The sequence below is a fragment of the Mustela nigripes genome, chromosome 17 (assembly GCF_022355385.1).
Source record: "Mustela nigripes isolate SB6536 chromosome 17, MUSNIG.SB6536, whole genome shotgun sequence".
NCBI lineage: Eukaryota > Metazoa > Chordata > Mammalia > Carnivora > Mustelidae > Mustela > Mustela nigripes.
Window position 1 is genome coordinate 5,808,697 of NC_081573.1, and position 17,276 is coordinate 5,825,972.

The window sequence follows — 17,276 nt, forward strand, 5'->3', positions numbered from 1 at the left end:
ACTGTTCATACGTGCACAGATCGGTGGCGTTAAGAGCATTCACGCTGAGGTCCACTATGACCGCCATCTGTTCCCCTATAACTTTTTCTTTCTTTCTTTTATTTATTTTTTATTTATTTTTATTTTTTTTTAAGATTTTATTTATTTATTTGTCAGAGAGAGAGAGAGAGCGAGAGCGAGCACAGGCAGACAGAGTGGAAGGCAGAGTCAGAGGGAGAAGCAGGCTCCCCGCTGAGCAGGGAGCCTGATGTGGGACTCGATGCCAGGACGCTGGGATCATGACCTGAGCCGAAGGCAGCTGCTTAACCAACTGAGCCACCCAGGCGTCCCTCTTTCTTTCTTTTAAACTTTAATTATTTGAGAGCGAGAGAGAGAGAGGGTGAGAGAGAGAATGAACACGTGGAGGGGCAGAGGAAGAGGGAGAGGGCGACTCCCTGCTGAGCGGAGAACCCGACATGGGACTCGATTCCAGGACCCCAGGACCAGGACCTGACCTGAAGGGAGGCACCCAACCGCTGAGACACCCAGGCAGGACTCCTCCTCCAAACTTTTTCATCTTCCCAAATGGAGACTCTGCCCATCCAATGGGCAACTCCACACCATCCTCTTTCCCCCAGATTGTGGCCTTTGGCATAAATGGCTTCAGGCTTCCTCTGCCATGCAGCCTGTGTCCCAAAGTCCTTCCTTTTTAAGGCTAAGTAATGTCTCATTGGAGGTAGGTCAGTGGGATTTTCTTTTATTTCAAGATTATTTATTATTTGAGAAAGAAAGAGCATGAGCAAGGGGGGTGGACAGAGGGAGAAGCAGGTTCCGCACCAAGCAGGGAGCCTGATGCAGGGCTCGATCCCAGGACCCTGGGATCATGACCTGAGCTGAAGGCAGAGGTCTTAACCCACTGAGCCACCCAGGCGCCCCTAAACATCAGGCTTTCACTGAAATTCTGGCCGTGGAGCTTTCTCTTCATAGACATCCCTGTCAGTGCCTGAACGTTCCAGAAAGCTCCTTCCTGCTCAGCCGGCATTCCACTCTGATTTCACTGTTTCCGGTGTTGGCCTCTTCCCTCCCTTTCTTTTACCTTTCCTGTCACTTTCTGTCCTTTTCTTCTTCCTTCCCTCCCTCTCCTTCTCCTTCTTCTTCTTCATCATCGTCTTCTTTTGTGAGGGAGGAGATCTGGAAATTTCTGTCTTCTCACAGGCTCTCCATACATTTAGAAGGATGCTTGGAAAGAGGTGAGGTGACAATGAGGTCACAGCTTGGATTCCCCCGCCCCCCGCCCCCACAGGGGTAGCTTTTACCTGATATAATTTTGAACGTACAGAAAAGTTCCCAGACTAGTGCAAAGAATTTCACAGATGCTTTACCAGGCTCCAGGGCTCGCTGTCCCCACCCCCCTTTTGTCTTATCATCCCAGTGTTCTCTCTCTGTATTATTATATATTTACATTTCCAGAGGCATATGAGAAAACACCAGAGGTACCACGCTCCTTTGTCCCTAAATATAGCAGTGTGTGTGTATTTGCTAAGAACAAGGACATTCTTTTTAAGAACCACAATGCAGGGGCACCTGGGTGGCTCAGTGGATTAAGCCACTATCTTCAGCTCAGGTCATAATCTCAGGGTCCTGGGATCAAGTCCTGCATCAAGTCTCTGCCGAGCAGAGAGCCTGCTTCCCTCTCACTCTCTCTGCCTGCCTCCCTGCCTACTTGTGATCTCTGTCAAATAAATAGAATCTTAAAAAAAAAAAAAAAAAGAACCACAATGCAATGATTCAAGTCAGAAAACTTCACGTGGATCAATTACTATGATCTAATGCACAGAACTCACTCAAATTTCATAAAGCGTCCTACAACCGGGATATCACCTGATTGGTCAAAGGATCCATTAGTATGACTTTCCTCCCTCTTCCTCTTTCTCCACCTTGACCTTTTTGAAGAGTCAAGGCCAGTTCTTGGGCAGAAGGTCTCCTGACTGGAGAATGTTTGATGTCTCTTCATGATCAGATTCAGGCTGGGTGGCCTGATTCAGGCTGGTTTCTTAATCTTCCATGGGGCTTGAACTCACAACCCTGAGATCCAAGACCTGAGGTGAGATTAAGAGTCTAACACTTTGGGTGCCTGGGCGGGGCTCAGTCAGTGAAGCATCTGCCTTTGGCTCAGGTCATGATCCCAGGGTCCTAGGAATGAGCCCCCACATCAGGCTCCCTGCTCAGCGGGGAGTCTGCTTCTCCCTCATCTCCACACCCCCAGCCCCACTTGTGCTCTCTCTTTCTCTCTTGTGCGCTCTCTCAAATAAATAAATAAATCTTAAAAAAAAAAAAAAGAGTCTGCAGCTTAACTGACTGAGCCATGCAGGCGCCCCCAGAATGTCTCATTTGGAAGGACAAAACTCCATGCTTTAAAAAATAGTATTATTGGGGCGCCTGGGTGGCTCAGCGGGTTAAGCCGCTGCCTTCGGCTCAGGTCATGATCTCAGGGTTCTGGGATCGAGTCCCGCATCGGGCTCTCTGCTCAGCAGGGAGCCTGCTTCCTCCTCTCTCTCTCTCTGCCTGCCTCTCTGCCTACTTGTGATCTCTCTCTGTCAAATAAATAAATAAAATCTTTAAAAAAAATAGTATTATTAAGTGTGTAAGCCTGATGATTCATAGACCTGTACCCCTGGGGCAAAAATACACTATATGTTAACCAAAAAAATAATCTTTTAAAAACGAAAAAAATAGTATTATTGAACTATAGTTGACATAAAACATTGTATAAATTCAAGGCACATAGCCTGTTCATTTGATACATTTATATACTGTAATATGATTGTCATTATAGCAATAATGGACACTTCTATTGGGTTACATAATTATCCTTTTTTTTTTAGAAAAAATAGGTCTAGTCTAGTAGCTCTAGTCTTGTGAAAACTGGAACTCTGGGAGTAAAGGAGAGAAAAGCTTCAGATACTAGTGGGAGAGGAAACTGACCTGTCTACACAATTTTGGAGAGCTTGATGTACTGAGAGGTTATATATATGTATCTTTTCCTTTTTTAAAAGATTTTATTTTGGGGCACCTGGATGGCTCAGTGGGTTAAGCCTCTGCCTTTGGCTCAGGTCATGATCCCAGGGTCCTGGGATTGAGCCCTGCATCAGGCTCTCTGCTCAGCAGGGAGCCTGCTTCCTCCTCTCTCTCTGCCTGCCTCTCTGCCTACTTGTGACCTCTCTCTGCCAAATAAATAAATAAAATCTTAAAAAAAAAAACATTTTAGGGGTGCCTGGGTGGCTCAGTGGGTTAAAGCCTCTGCTTTCGGCTCAGGTCATGGTCCCAGGGTCCTGGGATCGAGCCCCACGTTGGGCTCTCTGCTCAGCAGGGAGCCTGCTTCTTCCTCTCTCTCTCTGCCTGCCTCTCCACTACTTGTAATCTCTGTCTGTCAAATAAATAAAATCTTAAAAAAAAAAAGATTTTATTTTTAAGTAATCTCTATGCCCAACATGGGGCTCAAAACTACAAGCATTAAGCATCCCATGCTCTTCCTACTGAGCCATTATTTTTTTTAAGATTTTATTTATTTATTTATTTGACAGAGAGAGAGAGAGAGAGACCAAGTAAGCAGAGAGGCAGGCAAAGAGAGAGGGGGAAGCAGGATCCCCGCTGAGCAGAGAGCCGGACTCGGGGCTCGATCCAGGACCCTGGGACCATGACCTGAGCCGAAGGCAGAGACTTAAACCAAGGAGCCACCCCAAGAGGGTGATTTAGACGCAGACACACACAGACACTTGGGGAAAAGACCATATGGAGACGGAGATTGGGTGACATGTTTCTAAGCCAAGGGATGCCAAGGATTGCCAGCGGACCACCAGAAGCTGGAAAGAAGCAAAGAAATCTTCTTCCCAAGAGACTTGGGAGAGAGGCTGTCCCTGCCAACACCTTGATTTCAGACTTCTATGCCCCTAGAACTGTGAAGGAGCACATCTCTGTGTTTTAAATCACTCAGTTTGTGGTACTTCGTATGGCGGCCCCTGAGGAAAATCATACGCTCCCCTTTCCACCCTCCTACCAGTTGGTGGCAACCACTAAACTGATTTGTGTGTCTAGGAGTTTGCCTAGTCCCCAGAATTTTTTGATCCAAGAGGTCTGGGGTCGGGAACGTGCATTTCTAGCAAGTTCCCAGGCAGTGCTGATGCTGTTGGCCTTTCTGCAGCATCTCAAGCATAGGGCACCTGCCAAGAGCTGACAAAGGGCACCCCAGGCCCTAGAGTTGAACCAATAAGTTCACTTCCTGGGATCCCTTCCCAGGCTGGCTCCCCAGGTTGCTGCCAGTTTCAAGGGCAAGACCCTGCTGTCCTTTTGTGCACTTTGCAACTCCCCACTGAGCACACTTTGCACCCCACCCTGTGAAAGCTGCCGGTGAGTTTTGTGGCATCTTGGCTCCTGCTTCCGGTGAAAATACTCTCCCCCACCTGAGCCAGCCTCTGCCATCAGAGCAGAAAACCTCCCTTCCACAAATACAGACTTTCATCTCCTCCGGGCACTGACTCCGTCTCATGAGCTTCAGGGACATGCACTGATATCCCCCCACTCTTCCACGGAGGTGTTCCTCTCATTGGAACAGGGGAATTAAAATGAGGGGTCCAAAACCACAAGTCCCAAGGGCCTGCGGTAGTCGGTCAGACACCCAGGACCTAAAGGGCACTGACCATGAGCCCCGGGGAGGGGTCAGTCCTCCTGTCCTTCCTAACTGCGAAATAACCCTAGGAGCAATGTGGAAATCTGGATGGTGGGGAGGGAGGGAGAACAGGCAACTCCCTGGGACTGGGGTCTGTGACAGTCGTTAAGTTCTGGAGTCCCTAAGCACCTGCATGGAAGCATTTAGATCCTCAAGTGTTCTCCTGAGGACCAGGACTCCCAGTCTCCAGAGTCTGCCCTCAGACCGGCGTTCCATGTTCCTCTTCCCCTGTTCTCCTGGGACCCAGGTGTCCAGATATCCAGCTCTCTGATCCCTCAGGACTCAAGAGTCCCATCTCACACCAATTATGGCCCTAGGATCCAAGAGCATTTGCCTGGGCCCTGAGGACCCAGATGTCATCCCATTCCTTGTGCTAAGTGGATCCAGAAAACTACGTCTCCCATGAGGCCTTAGGTCTGCAGTGTCATTGTTTAAATGCTCCCTGTTATTGAGGTACCTCAGAAAAATAGTTGCACACCACAAGCACGAGGTTGGGGGTGGGTTGGGGAGGGGATGGGAGGTTAACAAGCCTTCTCCTGTCAAAGGGCAGGGATAGTCCAGAGTCCCTGGGGACACCAAAGCAGAGCAGAAAACTGAGGCCCAGAGGGCAACTGGGACCTTCCCACAGCTTCCTGACAATGGGGGCAGGGGTGCTTGGGGTGGATGGGAGACGGGGAAGCAGATCCCATAACCTCCCTCAAACACTCACACAGGCTCACTCGGGTCCTCCTCTCAGATTCTTTATTATCCCAAGTAATAAAAATAAAAAATAAATAAATAAGATAAATAACCCAATAAATAAAGAGGAGACCCCGTAATAAACAGTCGGCGGCTTCAGGAAGTGTAGCTGGGACTTTGACCCTGCAAAGGCCCCACCATGCTCAGGGGGTCTGAGGAGCCCACGTCGGGAGGCTCGGGGGCTGGGATCCCCCGGGACTCCGGGGTGGCCGGAAGCAGGCCTGGCAGGGGCAGGAAGCGGGCAGGCCCCCGGGGCGCCAGGTCCCGGTATGGGGAGTTGTGGGGGGGCAGGCGCAGTGGGAGGCCCAGGGTCTCAGAGTGGTAGATGTTGTATCCATCTTCCAGAAGCACTTCCCGGAAGCTGCAGGCTACGGGGTCGAAGTGGAACTGCGGGAACAAGAAGAGAGATCAGAGACATGGGATCCCTTCACATCGTCCTGCTGCAGGACCCAGGCATCCAGGCCGGCGCCCTCTTCCCTCGGACCTGGGCGTCTGGGGGCCCCCAGCTCTCTCTTCTTTCTGACCACAGAGTGCTCCCCTCCAACAGGATACAGGAGTCCAGACACTCCTAGAGAGCTGGGGGAGCCCCTCCTCCCTCAGATCCAGAGTCCAAGTCCCCAGACACAAACAACAGAAGCAGGCTCCTCCTTTCCCTCTGGGCAGTCCACCTCCCGACCCCACTTCCCAGAGAGGATTATTCCAGCCCAGGGAGCAGTCAAGGCTCTCTGAGTCCAGACAGCAGCATCTGGCTTCCTCCCAGGGGTCACAGTCACTTTACAGGCCATGGGTCCTCGGAGGGACCCTGTGCCCAGCAGGAACAGGACATGTAAGAGGACCATGCGGCCACCAGGGGTTCTAAGTCACAAGACTCAGCCTCTCAGGCCACTCTGTCATTCACAGGCCTCGTGACTCGCAGCTGGCGTGTCCCTGTGTAAGCCTCAGTTTCCTCTCCTTGTAAACATGGACAAGGTCAGCTCCCACAGGTAGGGGGGCTGGCGTGGTACAGGCATGTGGAGAGCACAGGACCAAGCCTGGCCCAGGCCACAGGTGCCAGACGTGGTGCCCCAGATGGGTGAAGATGACAGGAGGGAGGGTGGAGCACAAGGAGGGGCACCCCGGAAACTCACCGATCCGTACAGTGTCCCATTCGGGCCCTGGCACAGGAACCTGGATGTTTTCACTCCCAAGATCTGAATGACCCCTGGCTTCAGGGCTTTCAGCTCCAAGAGACCTGAGGGGGAGAAAGTGGTCAGGGACTCAGAGGGCCTCTTCCCAGGCCCCTCTCTCTTGGACCCGGGAGTCCAGGCCTCCAGTCCCTCCTCCCGCAGACCACCCCTGGTCTATATACTCACTTTCGGGGCTCCGGCGGGCAGCCCCCACCACCGTGCCATCAGCCCTGATCTCTAGGTGGGCCTCCGTCTCCTGAGCGTCGTCTGTGTAGAGGTACCGCTGTCGAACTTGGCCTCCAAATTGGAGGAGGGGGCTGGAGTCAGGAATAGGGTATGCCTGGCAGGCTCCCAGCAAAAGGACTGCCAGCACAGGGACCCACAGCCCCAGGTGCTCGGACCTGGCCTCTTCCCAGCCCATCAATGGCTCACGTCCTCAGGCGAGATCTGGGGTCTGGGGTCTGGTAAGCGAGCGGAATGGTAGAGATTTTGTTCCAGATCCTGGCCGTCTGGGAGAGCAGAGTCACGGATCACTGCTTAGCCTGATCGCCTGGGTCCTCTCGCACATGGATTCCCAGCTGAACCGAACACCCAGGTCTCCTAGAAGGGATGCAGGCGCTCCAAAATTTATATCCAGACAGACCCGCCCCATCACCTTCCCCACACCTGACCCATGATATTTGACCCACTTGGCAGGAACCAGGATTCCACGGTGGCCAGATCGGGCTGAACGGATGATGCAATCCGGGGGGTCCTTTCAGGTGGGGACCTGGACTTCCCAGTCTGAGGAATTAGGGGGAGAAGGTTCGGAAGAACTGGGACCTGGGTGACAGGGGCTGGGGGACCGGGACCCCTGGAATCTCAGGGAGGGGATGGCTGGGGGGCAGGGGGCTGGAAATCTGCTTCCCTGACTGACAGACTCAGACTGTGTCCCATAACTGGAATTTCTGCACGCCACCTGAATTTCTAGGTTTCTGGGGGTCACACGTGTTCCTCGATCATCAGGAAGGCTGCGAATGCCACATGACCAAAGCGTCCCCTGCAGGGACAGAGGCATCCTGACCTCAAAGTCACCAACCCCAGCCCAGATGCTCCTCCTGCACCAAAGGTCCTAGTTTCTCTCTCTCTCCTCCCTGATGCAATCGTGGTGTTTCTTTCACCAGAGAAGCTATCCCCAGGCCCAGAAGGGTGCTCTCAAAATAACTTGGGGCAGGGGGAGGGTGAGAGTCTCTGACTCAGCGTTTGCGGCCCAGCCAGGCTCTGGAGGGGGAACTGAGAGGCAGGAGCCCAAAGGGAATGAGGGGGTGGGCAGTTTCCTGGAAACCAAAGGTACAGAGACTGGCCACCTGGGTCTGAGCGAGGAGGGCACTGGGGGCCTGAACTTCTCCAACTAAAGAGGGGAGGGGACTGGGGTTGGAAGTCCAGGGTCTGAGGAAGGAGAGGCCTGGGGGCCCCACTCCTGCCTGGGTCTGGAGACATTTATGGCCAAGTCTCTGGACAGTGAAGTCAAATCCCTATTGAATGTTCACGCTTCCCTGCTGCAGCCTCCCAGGGTGGGGCTGGGTAGGGCCACCTTGACCATGGGAACAGTTTCAGGTGTGCTGCAAAGCAAAGCCTTTGAATCCCAACCTGGCACTGTGGGAGGATAAACAGGCTTCCACTCCTGCCTGCCAGCTCCTTCTGGGCTCAAGGAGAGGCTATCACCAGGAGGGGCCCGTCTAGAAAGGAGCTGTCGGCACCAAACCATCCACTCCCCACGGAGGAGAGGCTGGGGGCCTCGGCTCTGGCATCTGGAGGTGTGCGGTGTGGACAGGGGCGATCAGCTGTGCCTGGTGTGCGTGGGGACACCCACAGACAGGAGGCTCCCGCGTCTGGGACCCTGACAGCTGGAGGAGGTTTTCTTTTTTTTTTTTTTTTTTTAAAAGATTTTATTTATTTATTTGACAGAGAGAAATTACAAGTACACTGAGAGGCAGGCAGAGAGAGAGAGAGAAGGAAGCAGGCTCCCTGCTGAGCAGAGAGCCCGATGCGGGACTCGATCCCAGGACCCTGAGATCATGACCTGAGCCAAAGGCAGCAGCTTAACCCACTGAGCCACCCAGGCGCCCTGGAGGAGGTTTTCCATCCGCTCCAGGAGCAGCCCGGCGAACGGGTTCCTCACCCCCACAGGGAGGACGAGGCAGACAGAGGGCGGAGGATCTTACTCCCAGCCCGGGCCTGGTGTCCGGGGAGTGACCGGGCTCCGAGCCTCCAGGTACCCGGGGCAGGCTGTGAGCCCGGGATGCCAGAGAAGGGGGAGAAGTCCATGGACCCGAACACCTGGGTCCAGCATCGCGTCGGGCGCTATAAGTCCACGTCCACGGAAGGATGCCGCTGCTGGAGGCTAGGTAGACGGATCCTGGAAAGCCCTGTGGCTGGCCGAGGCCGGAGGGGATGGGGCTAGGCGCAGGTCGCGGGGTCTGGGGAGGACAGGGGGCGGAGGCTCCCACCCCAGCCTGGGGCTCCAGGACGGGGGCGGGGCTCCGCCTCGGACCTACCTGCCTGGCCCTGGAGGGGCGGAGGCTGCGAGCCTCGGAACCGCGCCCATCTCCTTCCTCTCCTCCCCGAGCCCTTGGAGCCAGTCGGGGGAAGCGGCATGGAGGGGAGGGCTGCCGAGCCTTGGGATCTGGAGTTCGGGATTCCGGGGGCGGCCGGATGTGGACTGCACTTGCGGACGGCTCGCTGCAGTCTCGCCAAGCTGACTGCGGATCTGCCATCCGCCAGAAGCTCAGGTGAGTGGGCCTAGCAGATGCCTGGCACCTAGGAACCTGGGCCTTCCCTTCCCGGGAGGCGCACCCCCAACCTCTCGCCCCTTAGGATCTGGGGAGTCTCCACCCCGCCTGCAACTCTTGCTTCTCCAGGAACCAAGATCCCTTACTCCGGTCTGGGCCTCCAGACTAATCCTGTTCTGCTTGGCCTGTGTCTTCCCGTCACCTCCATAGTGGAGGCTGCCCACCTCCTTCCCTTCTCCCCAGCCCCGGGTACACCAGAGAAAGGAGTTGGTGGAACATTGCCCAACTTCAGTGGGCCTCCGGGGCCCCAGGGGAGCCAGATCCCAAGGTGCGGAGGTGACTCCTGGGTCCCAGACCGATGCTCTCTTGGAAAACACCATTTCCCATCCCCATCCCCTGAAATTCCAAGACCTCGCTTCTCCACCCTAAGATCCAGGACCCCATCTCCCCTTCCCCAGGACCCAGGAGTCTGAATCCTTAGTCCTCCTTCCGACTGGCCTCTGCTCCTTGACATATGTCCTTGGGCCCCTTGAGTCACTGCTAACTCATCTCTCCTCCCGTTCAGCCATGTGGGCCCCCAGCCGGCGGCAGCTCTGTCTGACCTTCCTGCTAGTCTGTGTTCTTTCAGCCGTCTTCTTCCTCCACATCCACCAAGACCTCTTTCACAGTGGCCTGGACCTGACTGCCCTGTGTCCGGCGCGCCGCCTGCTGACACCCCCTGTGGCCGTCTTCTGCCTGTCAGGCACGCCGATGGAGCCCAATGCCTCCTTTCCCTGTCTCAAGCCCCCTGCCTCGCTCTCAGGAATCTGGACCATCTACCCAGATGGCCGCTTTGGTAACCAGATGGGGCAGTACGCCACGCTGCTGGCCCTGGCCCAGCTCAACGGTCGCCAGGCGTTCATCCTGCCCGCCATGCACGCCGCGCTCGCCCCCGTGTTCCGCATCAGCCTGCCCGTGCTCGCCGCTGAGGTGGATGGCCGCATGCCGTGGCGGGAGCTACAGCTGCACGACTGGATGTCGGAGGACTACGCACACTTGGAGGACGCCTTCCTGAAGCTTACGGGCTTCCCCTGCTCCTGGACCTTCTTCCACCATCTCCGCGCCCAGATCCGCAGGGAGTTCACCTTGCACGACCACCTACGGCAGGAGGCCCAGGGTCTCCTGAGCCAGCTCCGCTTGGGCCGTGCGGGGGACCGCCCTCGCACCTTCGTGGGGGTCCACGTGCGTCGTGGGGACTACCTGCAAGTCATGCCCCAGCGCTGGAAGGGGGTGGTGGGCGATCGCGCCTACCTCCAGCAGGCTATGGACTGGTTCCGGGCCCGGCACGAAGCCCCTGTCTTTGTGGTTGTCAGCAATGGCATGGCCTGGTGTCGGGAGAACATCGACGCCTCCCATGGGGACGTGATCTTTGCTGGCGATGGGCAGGAGGGCTCTCCGGGGAAGGACTTTGCGCTGCTCATGCAGTGTAACCACACCATCATGACCATAGGGACCTTCGGTTTCTGGGCCGCCTACCTGGCTGGTGGAGACACGGTCTACCTGGCCAACTTCACCCTGCCTGACTCCAACTTCCTGAAGATCTTTAAGCCAGAGGCTGCCTTCCTGCCCGAGTGGGTGGGCATTAATGCCGACTTGTCTGCACTCCAGTCGCTGGCGGGGCTGTGAGCAGCAGGGAGACTTTCTGGAATCGCTGATCAGTCTCGGGGCGGCATTTACCTGGCAGCTTCTGGGGAAACCTATGGGAGCCCCACAGCCGGTGCCCTCCCCCCATTTCTAGAGCAGTTCTAGCTGGCTAGACTTTGAGAGAAAGGAGGGTTCTCTGTAGCTGTCTGGACATTTTAGAACCAGCAGAAGATCTTTTCCTGTTGGCAATGCCCAGAGAGGCTCATATCAGTTCTAGAAGGCAGCGCCTACCTGTTCATCCCAGCCCATATCCAGAGTACTTTCTGGTGGGCTACACCCAAGTCCAGGCAACTCCCCCTTCGAATGTTGCCCCTGGTCTTCTCGAGAAGAGAAGTCCAGTCCCCAGGACTGAGGGAACTTGTGGGTGTCCTAGAGCAAGCACCCACCAACTCCTGTCCGGTGTTTCTGGAGTCATTCTAGAGGCCCCAGCTCGAGTACCTGTGGAGAATCCTGCAGGGATCTTCCAGAGGGGTGAGGTTCTGGAATTCCAGGAGAATCTCAGGAAGGTACAATCCAAATCTTAACACCTCAACCACTGCCGGGAATATGGGTAGAAGACAGATTATGTGTAGCTAGCTGAGAGCTGACCCAAAGTCTGTCTGACCTCTCAGCCCCTGAAAAGAAAGACCAAGACTCTTTTTTGAGCAGATGGACGAAAATGTGGGAGGTGGTGGGAGGGGGACAGATTCAGAAGTGTAGCCAGTTCTGGAGTGAAGTTTTTCAGAAATGTGGGAACACTTTTCTTTTTTCTTTAAGTTCAAAACCTGCCAAAGACAAGTGCCCCACAAGGCAGGTCTGAGTTGAGTTGGCCCCTCCCAATTACGGAAGTTTCCTCCTCTGCCTTCCTTCCCCTCACCCCTTCACCCCCCCCACACTGGTCTGGGGGAGGTGGGGGTGGGGGGGTGAAGGGCTGAGGGGTGGGGAGGGATGATGGAATCCATTTTCTGGAATTCGGCCAGCTTGAATGTTTCCTTCTGCCTTGCAGAAAGCGCCTGGCAGGCATTGTGCCCCTTGCCAACCCTGGTCTGCCCCTGATATCACAGAACCACTAAATCTGACTTCAGGTTTGAAACGAATGGAGGGTGTGCAGACCCTCGGCAGTTCTCAGACCCAGGCTGTCCTCAGACCCAGGCAGAAGGGAATGCAGGGTCTGGCCACGGAGGATGGGATTCTGGACTCAGATTCCAGGAACGCCTTGAGGCTTTTGGAAGAGGGTGAAGGTGGCCTGCCAGCTTCATTACAGACAACTCTGATCACATCTGTCCACTCAGAAGAATGCAGACCCCTTTTTCAGTCTTCCTAAGGGAATTTTGAGGGATCATTCCTGATTCGGCTGCCACAGGTGGGGGAGAGGGAGGTATGAATTAAAAGGCCACATCGCTAATGCCTGTCCCTGCAGTGTTTTGGAGTCCTGTGTGTGTGTGTGTGTGTGTGTGTGTGTGTGAGGAAAGTTTCAGAACTGCTAGGGATTCATTCACATCTAGGGGTATTGTCCTGCTCAAATCTGGCCATCTCTTGTTCTCAGAATTGTGTGAGTCATGGTGCCTGTTTTTCTGGTGGCCTGTTTCCAATGATGCAGAAAAGGAGACACCTTCCAGGACCCAAAGAACCCCAGTTCCTCAGTATTAGCCCTAGGCCTCTCTCCTCTGGGACCTGGGCATCAAGCCCCACGAGGTAGGGAGAGAAAGTGTAGGAGGAAGCCAGTGAAGTGTGTAACTCCGGAACTACATTTCCCATAGAGCCATCGGTCTGGCCGGGAGAGACCCCAGGGCCTCCTGGGAGTCGTAGTCCTAGGGCTAGAAAGGGCCCCTTTCTTCATCTTCGTGGCTCCACGCCAGGTTTGCAAAAGGCCAAGTGCACCTAGCCGGAAGCCTGGGTCCGGGGGCTCAGGGAGGGGAGGAAGCTGAAAGCCAGAAGTCCTTTCCTTGGTTTTAGAAGCTGGAGGGGACAAGATACTTTCCTTTCGGGTAGGCGCTGGGAAAATTCTAGTTTGAAAAGGCGGCCGCCTCTGTGATATCATGGAACGATAGGCGGAGTCTCCCTTTGTTGCGGTCCTCTCAGACTCCGCGTTGGGCTTGTGGGCGGGGCCGAGAAAACTCCCTGGGAGTATCTTTTGGGGAGTTGGGGCCCCATGTGAGAAGCTAGAAAGGGGAAGCTGTGGAAATTCCTCGTAGACCCGGGCGAACCGTGACCGTGACTCCAGTCAAAAAGCTCTCCAAATCCCGGGACCGACCTCACCCTCGCCCCCAAACAAAATCCTTAATTTTAGTCGTGGGAAAATAGCAGAGTGGAACGACGTGGCCTGCTCATCCTGCCTAAAAGCCGTCAGCCTGGATTCGGCTCTTCAGCGGGTCCTTGTATTTGAGAACACAGCATTCAAGTTCAAGGTCGGGCAGCGGCTGTTTAGGGCTCATCGGGTCTCCGGACTCCTCGGTTTCCTAACCGAGAAGTGTGCGCCCTGCAAATTAAGGGTCTTAGTCTCGGAGAAGGGCATCTTTCCACTTAGCGTGAAAGTGTGGGGTAAAAGGACCCTTCCCGGGGTTCGGCGCGGCCTGAGCGCTCCGGTCTCAATGGGTCCGCAACTTCCCTTCCTGGTGGCGGCGCTGGCCAGCTGCCTGCTTCCTGCCCGGGCCTGTCTCATGTGTTCCACAAAGGTCGTGGAGGCGCTAGACTCCTTGGAGAAGGACTACCTGCCTGACCACTTGCCGGCCAAGAGCCACGGAAGCTTTATGAAAAGGGTGAAAGACGCCGTGCTGGATTTCAAGAACCTGCCAATTCACGAGGATTCCTATATGGGGGTTCTTGGTGAGGGCAGGGAAGAGCGTAGAAATCCTGAGTCCTGGGAAAGGAGGGGTCTGTGGCTAGGATAGCGGGGTGCCGGGCGGGGGCGGGGGGGGGAGGGGTTTAGTGGGAAGGGAAGGCAGGGCTGGAGGCAGAGCCTACTGGGCTCGGGAATGGAGAAGGCTGGAATGCAGATTCTGGGCCTTACCCAGGATCGGCAAATACTGTTTCCCCCACTTTAGCCTCCACTTTTGTGCTTAAAAATAAAACAAAATAAAAAACCACATTAAAAAAACTACAACTCCCAGAAGGCAATGGGCAGACAAGCCCTTTACCAGTCTTTTCCTTGCCCAGTAGCCTCATGGGTATTGTAGTTTCTGACACTAGGTGAGCCAATGAGGCAGTAGGGCTTGTAATCTGGACTTCTATCTCCCCCTCCCCGCATCCCTGCTTCCCACCCCTCCAGATGAGCCCACACTGGAAAACGCATCCTGGAGTTTTCTGAAGGATTTGAAACGTATCACAGACAGTAATGTAGAAGGTAAATACACAGAGGGGCCAGGGGAGGGGCTCCAGAATCTTTCGGAGAAATGGTAGTTGGTGACAACTGGTCTGGTAGTGGCTCTGTGAGCCAAACTGCCCAGGTTCAAATTCCGGCTCTGTCATCTCCTAGCCGCATGGCTTTGAGTGAGGGCCTGTGTCACCCTGCTCCTTCCCAGGTGAGCTTTTCGTGAAGGAGATGTTTTGGATGTTGAGCCTGCAGAAGGATACCTTTGCCCGCTTTGCAGCTCAGTTCCAAAAAGAGGGTGAGGGAAGACGCGAGTCCCTCAGGGACCACAGCCCCTTTTTCAACAGTCCCAGAGTCCCTGTCCCCATCACCCTCCCCCCCCCAGCCTCCCGCTTCTCTAAGTCCCGCCCCTCCGCTCTCCCAACTCCGTCCTCCCTCGGACCCTGGGATCCAGGCACCTGGGTCCTTCCTCCCTCAAACACAAGAGTTCAAACCCCAACCCATTGCCTCCTCTCATATCCTTTAACTTAGCAATCTGATAATCTTTTTTTTTTCTTTCTTTCTTTCTTTCTTCTGAGGCAGTTTTTTGTCCCAACCAATGTGGTGAGTTCGAATTTGGGAACTGGTCCTTATCCCTCACGGTCGCTCCGGTAATACCCAGCCGTTCTCCGACCCCTTTGGGTCTCGATGTTTCTCCCTTCTCCACGTCTGAGAGGTTCCACAGTCCTTTCCTACTGCGGGCTTACTGGAAAGCCCGTCATATTGTATTTGCACTCTTTACCGAGCCTGGTTCTATCCCTCTTCCAGCGGGGCTGCCTTTTACCCCCGCCCCTTGGGCTGACCTCCCCGGGATTGGGCACCTGACCCCGCCCCAGCCCTTGGCCCTGCCCTCTCCTTTTAGCCTCCTCTCTCAGGGCGAATACAGCGTTGATCCCGCCCCTTCAGGTGTGATGTTGCAGAGTCTGGTCTGGTGCAATTCCTGCCAGAGGCGGGTTCACGCCTGTCGAAAGCACCCTAATTGCGGGGGTGAGAGAGCTGGGGCCGGCAGGAGGGGGGCGGTGCAAGAGGGGCGGAGCCAGAGGAGAGCCTGAATCTAGAGAGGGCGGAGCCTGGAGCCGGCCGACGCGAGAAGGCTGGGCGGAGACCAAGCGGGAGGGAGTTGAAGGGCACCGAACTTGGAAGAAGCATCGCACCGTAACCCCCTACCCTCAGAGCGCCTAGTACTCGTCCACGAGAAGGAAGATATGATCCTGAACTGTGAGCTCAGCTGGCATCGACTCTCTCAAGGCCTGACCGATTACAGCTTTTACAGGGTGGGGCCCTCTAAATCCTGTAATCCTTGATCCCCAAGTCCATCAGGCTAGTGTGAGCCCCTTGATCCCTGTATCCACCACAGGCTTGCACCCACAATCCCTATGACCCATGACCTACCTGCCAGGTTTGGTTTCTACTGATCCCTGAGGACCCCATGTCCCGACCAGTATACCCAGGACTCCCATCTCCCCCGCTGAGGCCCCATGATGATCTCACCCTTGTACAACCCCAAACCCTGAATTCCCCAGGCCTCTGTGACCCCTTGAGCTTGGGTCTAGGTTTGGGGGCAAAATTCTGAGACCTTGCTGTCCGAGGGGAAAGATCCCATCCTGACCAAGACCGCGGTGACCGCGGATGACGCAGGCGTCTACCGCTGCAGTTTGGGCACTGTCCAGTCCATCCCAGCCACGGTCCTCCGCTTTCGAGTCACAGGTTAGTGCTGCATTGTTAACAGCAGTATGGGACTCAAGGTCCCGGCGGGGAAAGCAATCAGCTTCAGGGGCGTGGTCTGGGCTACATTCCCTTTCTGCAGGGGTGTGGTTTCAGGTCACGAGGGTGTGGCTTCGTGCCCTGGGTGTGGCCCTCCCACCACAGTGTTCAGTCACTTAGGGGCTGGATTCCTTCCTGCTAGGCGTGGGTCCTGGGGCTGGCTGGAGTTGAGCAGGCTTGCGTTTGCTCGGGCGGGACCTTCGTGCCCTCCCAGGACGTCTTCCCTCTCCTCTGTCAGTGTTGCCCGAAAGGATCCGTGAAGAGCTACCGTCAGGCCAGGCTGGGGAGGCCGCAGGTCCGGGGGATTCGATTAGCCTCCAGAGGCCCCCAGCCGGCCAGCCTACATCGACACAGTGTCCGAAGTCCGAGAACATGCTGAGAGGCCGTCTGATCGGACTGCTGATCTGGGGCTTTGTGGTGCTGATAATCGGCTTTGCGACCGCGTGAGCCGCCCACTGAAGAAGGCAGGGCTTGGAGCAAGGGGCGGGATTTCCAACTTCCTAACGCCGGAGGGGGTCTGGGAGCTTGGGGGAAATACTGGGAGCTGTATTTCCGTTGGGGATGGGTCTTAGAAAACAGGGTGGGCCTTATCTAGGTGGGCTAAGCTTGGATCACTGCTAGAATTAGGTCAAATATAGGGAGGCTGGGAGGGGTGTCCCTCACTCAGGACCTAATCTGGTTCTGCTGTTTGCAACCCCCACCCCCAGGATACTTTGCTTTCGGCCTGAGAGGGTGATCAGTTGCATCAAGGACTGTTTGGGCACCATGAAGGAGTCTGCCACGCCACCACAGGTTTCAAAGGAAAAAGTCACATCATCAAGGCACAAATAAAGATTTGTCTGATTGTCTCGATATCTGACTCATTCCTCTGGTCTGATCCTAACTTTTGGTTTCCCCAGAGGTCGGGGTCTGGGGATGGTCTCCTGTCTAAGAGGAGGGGCCGGGACGCCAGCTCCTGGAGTCGTGGAAGGGCCCAACCGGCTGAGACGTAATTCCAGAATCAAGGAGCAGGGAAAGGCCAGCCCTACCCAGATCTCCTCCCTCAGGCCCAGTCCCCTCACAGGACGCCCCCTCCCCGCTCTTCCTGCCGGGTTTCCTCTTGCCTTTTCCTGTCCCCCACC

At 55.3% G+C, this 17,276-nt stretch overlaps 3 protein-coding genes across 8 annotated transcripts; 2 read left to right on the forward strand and 1 right to left on the reverse strand.

Annotated features, from left to right (window-relative positions):
• Positions 1-5,484: 5,484 nt before the first annotated feature.
• FGF21 (fibroblast growth factor 21) lies at positions 5,485-9,222 on the reverse strand. The gene is made up of 4 exons (XM_059382158.1): positions 9,147-9,222; positions 6,796-7,209; positions 6,571-6,674; positions 5,485-5,830 (listed from the first exon to the last, which is right to left on the reverse strand). Exons 2-4 carry the CDS (start codon positions 7,028-7,030, stop codon positions 5,540-5,542), a joined length of 630 nt encoding a protein of 209 aa, XP_059238141.1. The 5' UTR covers positions 7,031-7,209; positions 9,147-9,222; the 3' UTR covers positions 5,485-5,539.
• Positions 9,223-9,244: 22 nt separating this feature from the next.
• On the forward strand, positions 9,245-12,447 carry FUT1 (fucosyltransferase 1 (H blood group)). 3 transcript variants are annotated; one of them, XM_059382154.1, is made up of 2 exons: positions 9,245-9,380; positions 9,946-12,447. In XM_059382154.1, exons 1-2 carry the CDS (start codon positions 9,245-9,247, stop codon positions 11,043-11,045), a joined length of 1,236 nt encoding a protein of 411 aa, XP_059238137.1. In that variant the 3' UTR covers positions 11,046-12,447. The 3 variants fall into 3 exon arrangements, with proteins under 3 accessions (XP_059238137.1, XP_059238138.1, XP_059238140.1); XM_059382155.1 differs by having other exon boundaries at positions 10,009-12,447; XM_059382157.1 differs by having other exon boundaries at positions 9,296-9,380; positions 10,049-12,447.
• Positions 12,448-12,941: 494 nt separating this feature from the next.
• On the forward strand, positions 12,942-17,007 carry IZUMO1 (izumo sperm-oocyte fusion 1). 4 transcript variants are annotated; one of them, XM_059383766.1, is made up of 10 exons: positions 12,942-13,030; positions 13,718-13,868; positions 14,311-14,385; positions 14,564-14,650; positions 14,935-14,955; positions 15,298-15,378; positions 15,565-15,665; positions 15,945-16,098; positions 16,394-16,598; positions 16,863-17,007. In XM_059383766.1, the coding sequence occupies exons 2-10, from the start codon at positions 13,793-13,795 to the stop codon at positions 16,984-16,986; spliced, it is 924 nt and encodes a 307-aa protein (XP_059239749.1). In that variant the 5' UTR covers positions 12,942-13,030; positions 13,718-13,792; the 3' UTR covers positions 16,987-17,007. The 4 variants fall into 4 exon arrangements, with proteins under 4 accessions (XP_059239749.1, XP_059239745.1, XP_059239746.1 ...); XM_059383762.1 differs by lacking the exon at positions 12,942-13,030 and having other exon boundaries at positions 13,048-13,868; XM_059383764.1 differs by lacking the exon at positions 12,942-13,030 and having other exon boundaries at positions 13,054-13,868; positions 16,394-16,619.
• Positions 17,008-17,276: the final 269 nt, after the last annotated feature.